The sequence below is a fragment of the Microtus ochrogaster genome, chromosome 6 (genome assembly GCF_000317375.1).
Source record: "Microtus ochrogaster isolate Prairie Vole_2 chromosome 6, MicOch1.0, whole genome shotgun sequence".
Classification (NCBI taxonomy): domain Eukaryota; kingdom Metazoa; phylum Chordata; class Mammalia; order Rodentia; family Cricetidae; genus Microtus; species Microtus ochrogaster.
The window spans coordinates 440,289-451,911 of record NC_022013.1 but is presented as its reverse complement, the minus strand read 5'-3'; the positions used below and the strand labels follow the sequence as shown (position 1 = coordinate 451,911).

The window sequence follows — 11,623 nt, the reverse complement described above, 5'->3', positions numbered from 1 at the left end:
AGTGACTGAGTTTTACGTCTTAAAAAAATTGCCGGTGTGTTAGCCTGATGGCTCGGTGGCTGAAGGTGCTTGCCAATCCAAACTTGGTGACATAAATTCTATCTTCAGAACCCATGTAAATATGAAGGAGATGTGGCTGGAGAGTTGGCTTAGCAGTTAAGAGCACTAAGTCCTAAGTCCAATTCCCAGGAACTGCATGGTGCCTTGCAACCTTCCATAGTGGGATCTGTAGCCCTCTTCTCACACAAAGAAATACAGCAGACTGAGCACTCATAGACATTTAAAAAAGTCTGGGAAAAAAATCATCTTTTTTGTTTGGTTTTTCAAGAAAGGATTTTTCTATATAGTTTTGGGGCCTGTCCTGAACTCACTCGGTACACCTGATTGGCCTCAAACTTACAGAGATCCACCTGCCTCTGCCTCCAGAGTACTGGGATTACAGGTGTGTACCACCACCACCCAGAAATATAAGTTCTGTAATCTGGAGAAATGACTCATCAATTAAGAACACTGTCTGCTCTTCCAGAGGACCTGGGATCAATCCCCAGCAAACACATGACAGCTCACAAGTGTCTGTAACTCCTGTTCTTGGGGATCTGAAACCATCACACAGACATACATGCAGGCAAACACCAATGGACATAAAATACAAATAAATTTAAAAAGAAGGAAAGATGAAGAGAAGAGACTCCACAGAGTTGTCTTCTGACCTTCATTTGTCCCCCATGGCACCACCCCCACTCCACCTCATACACACAGATGTTCACACCACAGCTGCTGCTGCCACCTCCACCAACGCCACCTCCACAGCCAATGATGATGATAATTTAGGCAAATTGTACAGTGCTGGGGAGGAAACTCATTGGTTGAGTGCTTGCTTAGCATGCATGGAGCCTGAGATTCTGTCCTCAGCTCTGCATGAGCCTGGTTGTGGCGATGCGTGCCTGTGAGCCTAGCACTTTGGAGACTGAAGCAGGAGGATCGGGAGTTCACGGGTATCCTTGCCTGCATAGCAAGTTTGAGGCATGCCTGTGCTACAGTGAGACCATGGTCATATATAGGCCTCACTGGATAGAGCACTGACTTGTTGCTAATATCCTCCACTATAACCTCCTGCTTTGCCTACAGTAGCTGTAGCCATGACCTCTGGGTGCCAAGAGTTCCTTAAATTCTGAGGAACTCGAGTGCCCCTCATTTCTAATTTCAGAACAAGGATGTGCTTATACAGCCCCTGGAAGTCTATAGTATAGTAAGCAGATGCCAGCAGGAAACAGTCATGTTCAGTGAAGACCCATGACAGGAGGGAGAGAGTGACCCCGATGGTACAGCCTCCCCTAGCCTGCTGGTGCCCGGGAGAGGTGAGATGCCTCCCTCCCATGTCAGTTTCAACAGTGATTTACCCCCACACAGTTCATGGGAGGCTGGTTTGCACACCCCATCTTCAAAAACGGAGATTACCCGGAGGTGATGAAGACACGGATCCTTGAAAGGAGCCTGGCGGCGGGCCTCAGCAAATCGAGGTCAGTGCTGTATCCTCAGCGGTGAGTGAGCGGTGTGAGTGTCAGTGCCAGGAAGGGCACTGTGCTTAGAACTTGCGTTCTTGCTATGAAGATGGCATGTGATAGCATCTGTAAAACTCAGAAAGACACTTAGGGTCACCTATCACCTCTGACTCTTACAATCTTCTGCATCTCCTCTTCTGCACATAGTTCTCAAGGGGAGGGAGGGTGGGTTTGAGGAAGCACCCATTTAGCACAGAGTCTCCCACTCTGTGCTTTTTCCAGTTGTGGCTTTCCATTATATCCCATCTCCTGCATAAGATACTTTTCTGATGAGAGTAGTGAGCCTCTGATCTACGAGTGGGGTTTTTGTTTGTTTTGTTTTGTTTTTTGTCTTTGAAAGAGAGAGAAGTAAACATAAATTTGGTTGAGCAGGGAGGTGGGAAGGATCTGGGTGGAGTTGGATGAGGGGAACACATTCAAAACATTTTGTAGGAGAAACAATTTTTTTTAAAAAAATTTGTTTTATTATATATTCAGAATTCTGTTTGCATGCATGCCTACATACCTGAAGAGGCTATCAGATCTCATTCTAGATGGTTGTGAGCCACCATGTGGTTTTTCATAATTGAACTCAGGTCCTCTGGAAGAGCAAGTGCTCTTAACCCCTAAGCCATCTCTCCAGCCCGAGAAAGAAGTTTTTTAATTAAAAGAAAACTGAGCTCAATCCTGGCACAGCAATGTGCTTGATGAGATAGTCGCCATTATTGTTATTGTTCTCCAGGGTAGCCATAGAAACTGTCCCAAGCATACCTGGTCCTAAGCAACCCCTTTGCATCTCTCCAAGAACGATTTTCTCAGTTCACCCTGCGCTATTTATCACCTTGAGAGAAAGCTGTTGCTTGGGGACTGTCAGGCATGTGTTTTTTGTCATTTGGCCAGTAGATGGCAGTGGTTTACAACAGAGCATTCCTGCTTCCCTGCTTTGCTCTCTTCCTGGGTGTAGTAACTGGAAGTTATGGTTTCCAAGGTGCTCTTAATACTAAAGAGAGGGGGCTGGAGAGATGGCTCAGAAGTTAAGAACACTGGATGTTTTTCCAGAAGTCCTGAGTTCAATTCCCAGTAACCACATGATGGCTCACAACCATCTATTATGAGATCTGGAGCCCTCTTTTATCATGCAGACAGAACATTGTATACATAATAAATAAATAAAATCTAAAAAAATACTAAAAAGAGTAATAAAGGTCAGGGCCAGAGTGCTGCACCACCAAAGTAATGTTCAGAACAAGGCTGCCTGCCTTCGAAACCAACACCCAGTTGGGATTGGAGGTGTGGCATGTGGAAAGGCACAAAAAGATGGTCCCTGGCTTTATGGGAAAGACTCAAAAGCCCTACTTCAGCTCAAGTGGCCAGCAAGGATGATAGGAGTTCAGCAGACATTCCTAATAGCCTTTGAGTCTTTCTCCCCAGGTCTGCCTTCTCTCCCATTTGAGGACATTAAAAATTGTAGTTCTTACCTTGTAGCACGCACCTGGCCTATGTAGGGCGGTCCTGATGTGCAAGGCTGTGCCACTGTGTCTGATGTAGCAGTCTGCTAGTGGGCATTCTGGACCCTACGCACAGCTTTGTCAGCAGCTACTGCACACCTGGGTCAGAACTAAGTGGTAGGGTCCATAGGCAGAGCCTGGCTCCTCCAGATGGTGACAGGCCAGCAGGGAAGATGAACTGGCATGGGATTCTAGTCCTCAGTTTCCTCAGTACAAAGAAAAGTCCAAAGACCAGGAGGTTGGTCGACCTGGGGATATCAGAGCCAAGGCAGGGTATTGGAGGGCTGGGCCCCAGAACAAGAAACTGGGCAGCAGAAGTTGCTGTGTCTTAGGGCTACGAGTCAGACAGAGGAAGACTAAGCAGAATACATACAGCAGAGTTGAAAGGAGCCTGCTGCAGGGCAGGGCCACATAGAAGCTGGACAGGGACATGGCCTTGAGGCCACAGCTGAGGAGCCATTACAGACTCCAGAGAGAGAAGCAAGGTTTGAGAACACAGTTCAGTGAAATGATCAGGCACGAAAGTCCACAATCCAACATTCAGTTCTCAGAACTTCCCCGTTAGTAAGGACAGACAGCAGAGGACAGCTGAATGAAGCAAGCCCAGGAAAAGAGAGGAGCAAAGTGTGAGCTGGGAGGACACGAATGGCAAAGACTAAATTGGGCGCATAAAGGAATAGTTAAAAGAAATTACCTCAGATGCAGGCTTGGTTGTCAAACCTTTCTTACATAATAAAACTCAGAATGTCTGAAGGTAATGGGGCGGGGGTGGGGGACAGCCCGCAGGGAGCGTACCCAGGACAGTGAGACCAGTGTGCAGGTGGCTCTTTGGGGAGGAGAAGGGATGGAGCAGCAGGCAGGAGCATCACCTGAAGAGCTTCCCTTTGTGGAGCTGCTCTAGTCATAACCACGTGTCTGGAGTTCTGAGTGCCCCTACCCTGTCCAGACAGTCTCTCCTCAAAGTGTGATTCCTCCTGATCCTTCCCTAATGGCTCCCTCTTCCCAGGCTCCCTGAATTTACAGAGAGTGAGAAGAAGAGGATCAACGGCACCTTTGACTTTTTCGGGTTCAACCACTACACCACTGTCCTGGCCTACAACCTCAACTATCCTGCCTTCCTTTCATCCTATGATGGAGACAAGTAAGACAAACAACAGGATAACCGAGGCAGGAAGTGCCCTTTGCCCAGTGTAGATTCAGGTCTGTCTGTCCTCAGAACATACCTGGTGGTCTGGATACCAGGGTTTGCTTGATGGCTACAGCACGTGACAGCCATGTGACATTGCATCTCCCAGCTGCTTTCCCTAACACATGTCCTTGGCTTCTTTTTCAATACAAAGGCCAAACTGTTATATCTGTGCTATATAAATAGTATAAATGCATGGAGGAAACACTGAGAAACCAGAATAAGATATCCTTGCGTGAGGCTGGGAGATGGCTCAATGGTTAAGAACACTGGCTGCTCTTCCAGAGGTTCTGGGTTCAGATCACAGCAACTACATGGAGACCCACTCTCTGATGGTAGCATGTACATTTCAACAGCAGACAGGAGCTGGGGACATGTGGAGTTTTCATGTTAGTGTGAGGTACCCTATATGAATAGAACCCACAGAAGATTAGATGTCACAACCGAGGCCATCCTCTTGGTTTATAAACAAGATATCATCTTTACCTTGTGAACTTGCAGGGGTGTTGCCACTATTGCAGATAGCTCTTGGCCAGGCTCTGGCTCCTTCTGGCTGAAGGTGACCCCTTTTGGCTTCCGGAGGATCTTGAACTGGCTGAAGGAAGAATACAACAACCCTCCAATTTATGTCACAGAGAATGGGGTGTCCCGACGAGGGGACCCAGAACTCAATGATACCGACAGGATCTACTACCTCCGCAGCTACATCAATGAAGCCCTCAAAGGTAAGAGCTTCCACCTCACTGCCTGGCCCCAGTGAGCACCTTCTTTGCGGGAACATAGGTGTCTGCAGGACGGCAGTCTGGTCCCTCGGGGACACTAATGACAAGGCCCATTGCTCATAGGAGTTTGAGCATTTGTTTGAGGCTAGAATCAGAGGTGTTTTCCTTCCTAGACTTACCTACACACAGCAAGTAAACCCAGTTTCCTGAACTGACCTATGTTAGTTCCTGACCTGAGTCCTCTGCAACCCTTAGTCTTTCTTGCTGTTTGGCATCTCTGCACATTGCTTTCCTCTGTGAGCAGGCAAGAGTTGTCTGGTGGCTCTAGGGCCTTTTGATTGCAAGGTAGAAGAAGGACTGGGGTGGTAGCTCAGTTGAGAAAGTGCTCACTGTACAACTGTGAGCCCTGGGTTCAATCCCAGACACTGAGGAAAGCTGGGCATGGTGGTGGGTGGTTGTAATCCCGGCACTGGGGAGGGAGATAATGGAGGATCCTTGGGTCTCTTTGGCTGGCAGCCTAGCCTACTTGTCTCAAAGAACAAAGTGGACACAGCTCCTGAGGCTCACCAATGGCCTCTACATGCACCACACAGCACTCATATGAACACATAGCTACAAACTATGTGTGTGACATATCTGTAAACCTCGGGCTCTCCTACAGTAAAGGGAACAGACAGGAGGTCTTACTACAGCTCAGATCTTTTGCTTCTAAACGCTCCTGCTTCATGGGTATTTCAAGGTCCTGACTCAGACCAATCCCCCGAGCTACAGAAGAAAGCTCTGGGGTTAGCTCAGGCTATCCTAGTTCCATTCAGAACTGAGCCTTTCTAGAAAGATACCAGTGGTCCCTCATGTCCACTGTAGAGAACCTGCTAGCACACAGGAAGAGTTCAGAGTTGGAACTCAAACCCTACAAATCAGAATAATGGGGACATCTATGAGCCCAGCTTCAGGAGGCCTGGCACACAGGTGTCTTCACGTGAGTGTTCACACCCAGCATGTTTTTTAGCCGCTGTGCAGGATAAGGTGGACCTTCGAGGATACACGGTATGGAGTGTGATGGACAACTTCGAATGGTTCGTAGGCTTTGCAGAGAGGTTTGGTGTGCACTTTGTGAACCGCTCGGACCCTTCTCTGCCAAGGATCCCCAAGGCGTTGGCCAAGATCTATGCCTCTATAGTGCACTGCAATGGCTTTCCTGACCCTGCACAAGGACCTCACCCTTGTCTCCAGCAACCAGAGGGTAGGTGGCGCTGGGAGGGACCAACACTGTGTGGTCAAGGGTGAGAGGGAGCTGCTCTTTCCACCTGCCTTCCTCTAGTTCCTGGCCTTCTCCTGCCCTTCTGTCCCCTCCATTCATTAGCATGCACTCCAGGCACCTTTTGGCTACTGCAAGTCTCTCCTTAGCCTGTCTTACCCTAGAGTCTTGGCCCTGCTGTGGGAATGAGCAGAGGTAGATTCCTCCTGTCTTACCTTGAAGTCACTGTTGCACCTTTTTTGAGAAGGACAGAGGCTTTCAGGCAATTTCTAGGTGATTTTTAAGGCTTATATAAACAGTACCGCCAGTACTTACTGGGAAACTAAAAATTACACATGGCTATGATACTACCCAGTATCACACAAACAGCATACAGTTGCATAGCCCTGTAGTCTGAGCATCTGAGTGGTAGAGGCAGTAGAATTTGAAGTTTAAGGTCATCCATGGCTACCTAGCTAGTTTGAGGACTTTCTGGGCTACATGACACCAGTCTCAGGGGAAAAAAGGATGTGTGCCAATGGGGAGGGGCACAGTGAGAAAGCTCTCTAGAGTGAGTTCTATACTAGGAGTACAAAGTGGAAAGTGTCCTCTTGAAGGCTGTCCTCTGCTGCTACATGAACCTCATGGTGTGCACATGTACAAAAACAACAAAATAGTGAAAGGTGTCCATGCCGACAGCACAGCTATTAGCTTTGCTTTGCTGTGTTTGTTTGAAAGGAGGGTACTATGCAGCCTCTGGACTGTAGAATCAGAAGGACCTTTCCGGAGGTGTGACAGTCTGGTAGCTAACAGTGCCAGAGCCTGATCCCCACTGTCCTCTCCTAGATGCTGCCAGCCCTGTGAAGACAGAAGTGCCCTTCCTGGGGCTGCTGCTGGGCATCACAGAAGCACAGACGGCATTGTATGTGCTCTTTGCTCTTCTGCTTCTTGGAGTCTGTAGCTTGGTGTTTCTATTGTACAAATACTGCAAGCGCTCCAAGCAACGGGAAACACAGCCAAGTCAACATGACCTGAGTCCAATGTCCTCCTTCTGACAAGTTACCAGCTCCTCAGTTGTGCAGAGAAGCCTGGGTTCTTTAGACAGGCCTGCTAGCACCAACTCCTGCCACAATGCATGTCCTTGTCAATGCTTCCTGCATTGTGGGAGATGGATTCCATCTTGAAACTTTTTAAGTTCTCAGTGATATGAAAGCATCTTCAATATGGGAATTTTGTACTCTGAGAAGCCTGCAAGGTCCCCTGTGGGCATGCAGAGACTCCGAACTATAAAGTAGAAGTGAAAAGGAGGTCTGTGATACTACATGCCTGTTTATAATCCTCGCACTCAGGAGGCAGAGGCAAGAGGCAGGAGGGGCTCCAGTTTGAGGCCAGTCACTACCACACAGTGAAGGCCTGTTTGGGGGTGAGAACAAACAGGGGTGGAGGCAGTAGGGGTCAGGTACACAGATAGCATGATGGAAAAATACATGCTTATTAGACTCAAAGATCTGGGTTCAATTCCTAGCCCCTCACCCCCAGTGTTTGGCTAACTTAAAGACTGTTATGTGGTTAGAGAGATGGTTCAGCAATTAAGAGCACCGGCTGTTCTTTTAGAGGACCTGAGTTTGATTCCCAGTTCCCACATGGCAGCTCATAACTGTGGGAAACTCCAGGTCTTGGGGATCCAACACCCTTTTCTGGCCTCCCTGGAAACCAGGCACTCAAGTGATGTATAGACAGACATACTGGGAAAATACCCATACACAAATCAATAAAATTTAAAAATAAGTGAGTGATTATGTCAGAAGTTTGGTTTCTTATGAGCATTCCTATCCTAAAGTTTTTTAACCATTTGGATACTAAGATGGCAGAGGAACCGTTTGGGGTCCTCAGGAAATCAGCAATGAACGACCACCTGAGTTGGATTCTGCCGCACTGAGGCATCATGTCCTCTTGTGACTCAACATGGTGGAAAGACTATTTGAGTAGTCTGTGAAAAGGTCTGAACCCAATATCCCAACTTTTTTTTCCACTCATTGTTTTAATAATAGGGCTAAGTTATCCTTATGAATATAAGAATATATTATAAAATACCCATCCATTGGGTTCATATATTTCTTTTCATTATTTAAAATTTTCATTTATTTTATATCCTGATCACTTTTCCCTTCCCGTTACATCTCCTCTTGTCTTTTCTGACCCCCATCTCCATCCACCCCTCCTCCACATCTTTTCAGAAGAGGGCAAGACTCCCATGGGTACCAACAAAGCATGGCCTATCAACAAGATACTCCATGACAAAACCAAATTTAAACATAACCTATGCACAGACCCAACAATAGAGAAGGAACTAGAGTGAAAACTCCAACCCAGGAAAGTTAGCTGCATCCATGAAAACACAGCCAACTTTCTAATCTTAACCTTGACATTATGAGAACCAAACTGTACATACAAAGCTTAGATCCTAAAGGATGATTTGTAACCAGGATCCATTTACTCAGGACTAAGGGAAAAAAAGTACTGGAAATTATTCTTATCTTACTTCTTTCAGTCATCAGAGAGACTGAGCTTCTCGCATGGGCTATGGTTTTTATCAGGGATGGAGAGGAGAATTGGTCAAAGGGCAGAGGGTTGGTCAAAGGGCAGAGGGTTGGTCAAAGGGCAGAGGGTTGGTCAAAGGGCAAAGGGTTGGTTTGGCCAGGGTTGTTGTTCATCTAGGATGTACAGGAATGCTACTTGTGCTGACTTCATGACATTGATTTAGGGAAATTGGAACTGTTGGTCTCATGAGTGGGACAGGTGTGGTGTTGGTCCTTAGGCTATGATTAATCACAGAGAATGGGGTGCTATTCAGACCAGAATGGGGATGTCTCCAAGGTGGATGGTCATGCTCTTTGTTCCTTCAGTCTCACTATGTAGGTCAAGAAGCCTCGAACTCACAGAAACGCCTGCCTCTGCTTCCCAAGGTGCTGGGATTAACAGTGCACACCAGCATGCCTGGCTAAATTGTGATTTACTAAAAGTGAGATTTTGTTTGCTTCTTTGCTTTTATTATTAGTTTTAAATTTTTGAGATAAGGTCCTATGTATCTCAGAGTAGCCTAGAATTCAGTATTCAGCAGAAGATTATCTTGAACTTGAGAGCCTCCTGCCTCCAGCTCCTGAGTGCTACAGCCTGATTACAGGCATGCGACACACACCTGGGTGATGCAGTGCTCTCGTTGAACTTTGTGGATGCTGGGCAAGTACTTGGCTAACCAAGCTACCAACCCGGCCCTGGTTTACATCTCTAAAAACTCTTCTAAACAGTACCCGTTCCCAAGATTTGTAGCTAACTTCAAAGGAAATAGGCCTGGCTCTTGATTTGTCATGTTTTAGCCTGGCTCCATTGAGAAACCAGAGTTCAGACAGGCATGATGTCACACGCCTGCAATCTCAGCACTTAAGAGGCAGAAGCAGGAGGATCTTTTTGACTTTGGGGCCAGCGTGGGCTACCTAGTGAGTTGTAGACCAAGCAGATACATACTGAGACTCTGTGTCTAACAAAATAAAACAACATAAATCCTGGGACCCACATAGTCTACACTTACTCACATAGAGAGAAAAATATATCAAGGTGCTAAGACTCAGGTGTCCCCACCATTTCCTCTAGTAACTGGTATTTATTTACTCTCTCCTTTATTTGCTTATTCATTTTGTTTTTGAGAAAGGGCCATATGTATCTCAGGCTAGCCTAAGTTACTGTATAGCTGAGGATGACCTTGAACTCCTGATCCTCCAAGTTGTGGGTTATAGGCATGAACCACCATGCCTGGTTTCAATCGTGCTAGGGTGGAACCCAGGCCTCTGTGCATGCTAGGCAAACATCCCTCCTGGACCACATCCCCAGCCCAGGGTCTCTACTGGTCTAAGCTAATAGTTGCCAGTGGGGAAAGAGCACCTCAGGAGAGAGGGGAGCCCAGATAAGAGCCTCTTATTGGGGGACACTCTTTTTTTATTTTTTGAGACAGGTTTCTCTCTGTAACCCTGGCAGACCTGGAACTCAGTCTGTAGACCAGGCTGGCCTTGAACTCAGAACTCAGAGATCCATCGAACTCTGCCTCTGGAGTGCTGAGATTAAAGGCATGTGCCACCACTGCCCGGCATTGGGAGACACTGTTGTGTGGGTGTTAACAGTAGGGAGAATTTTGCTGGAAATATTGAGAGACAGAAAAGGATGGATACCAGTGAAGGTAGGGATCATGCAAAAGGATAGAAAGCCAGCGCCAGCATTAAAGAGACACAGGGCAAAGCAGGGAGTCCAGAGCCAGAGAGAGAGGTACACACTGCTCAGGCCCATTGAAGGCCCTGGGGGTTTGCACTTCTCAGAAGGAACCCAGACACTGTCCTGGGTTTAACCCTGAGCTTTGCAGAGGGCGAAATACCAGTCCAAAGGCTGTTGCTGGACAAGGATTTTTTTGTGATCAGCCCTTTGTTCTCTAGATAGCAATTATCACTCAGTAAATTAATTTAGATAGCATTTAATCAGCAATTGATTTGTTTATCCAGAACCTTATCAAGGCTGGTTTTCAAGTTTCTGAGCTAGCAGATGTGGGATCTGTAGACACCGGGGATAACTTGATTAGGAAGACATTGGGGAGCCAGTGAGTGTTGAGCATTAGGGGACTGGATATTTGGCTCCCAACTGCTGCCTGACCTGTGAAACAGCTGACCTGTGTGAAAGAAGGGCAGTGATGAGCTCATGAGATCCCACACAAGAGAGCAATAGAGTGGCCAGCCAGGCATTTGAAGGTAAGTGTTTGTGTGTGTGTATGTGCGCGTGCGCGCGCGTGCAAGCATACATGTAAGACTACCACTACTGTATTCTCATGTTTAAATTCTAAATTTAAAGTTCTTCAAGCATATGTAAGGTACAGACCAGGCAGAATCCTTTTTTTCTATTTTGATTGTTTTCCTCTGTGTGTGCATGTGTGCACTAACAAATGTGCGCTAATATATTACATGTGTGTGCAGATGCTTCTGGAGGCCAGGCCAACACTGGATGTCTTCTGTCACTTTTTACACTTTTTACCCCTATCCCTTTTTTGAAGCCAGGGTCTCAGCCTCCTGATTGTGGAACTCACCGATTCAGCTAGACTGACTGCACTCACCTTTCTCCATCTCCCAGCTTTGGGGTTAGTCACATACTCTCAGGCTGAACACGGTAACACATGTTTTTAATCTCACAGCTCAGGAGGCAGATGCAGGGAGGTCTCTAAGAGTTCAAGGGCCCAGGGAAGGTTAGATGAAACAACTAAGATCATCCCCTGGTTATAAACAAGACATCTTCTTTACCTGTGAACTTGCAGGGGCGTGGCCACCATTGCAGACAGCTCTTGGCCAGACTCTGGCTCCTTCTGGCTGAAGGTGACCCCTTTTGGCTTCCGGAGG

At 47.0% G+C, this 11,623-nt stretch overlaps 1 protein-coding gene across 1 annotated transcript; it reads left to right on the top strand.

Moving 5' to 3' along the window:
• Nucleotides 1–1,413: 1,413 nt before the first annotated feature.
• Nucleotides 1,414–7,249, top strand: LOC113456205 (lactase-phlorizin hydrolase-like). The gene is made up of 5 exons (XM_026779844.1): nucleotides 1,414–1,520; nucleotides 4,056–4,190; nucleotides 4,737–4,960; nucleotides 5,967–6,200; nucleotides 7,041–7,249. The coding sequence occupies exons 1-5, from the start codon at nucleotides 1,414–1,416 to the stop codon at nucleotides 7,247–7,249; spliced, it is 909 nt and encodes a 302-aa protein (XP_026635645.1).
• The last annotated feature ends 4,374 nt before the right edge of the window (nucleotides 7,250–11,623 follow it).

Bases quoted from the DNA above. Each gene is read 5' to 3' on its own strand.
- LOC113456205 (XM_026779844.1), top strand. From the start codon at position 1,414: ATGGGAGGCTGGTTTGCACACCCCATCTTCAAAAACGGAGATTACCCG. The intron at 1,521-4,055 runs GTCAGTGCTGTA...CCCTCTTCCCAG, and splicing joins GCGGGCCTCAGCAAATCGAG to GCTCCCTGAATTTACAGAGA. The intron at 4,961-5,966 runs GTAAGAGCTTCC...CATGTTTTTTAG, and splicing joins CATCAATGAAGCCCTCAAAG to CCGCTGTGCAGGATAAGGTG.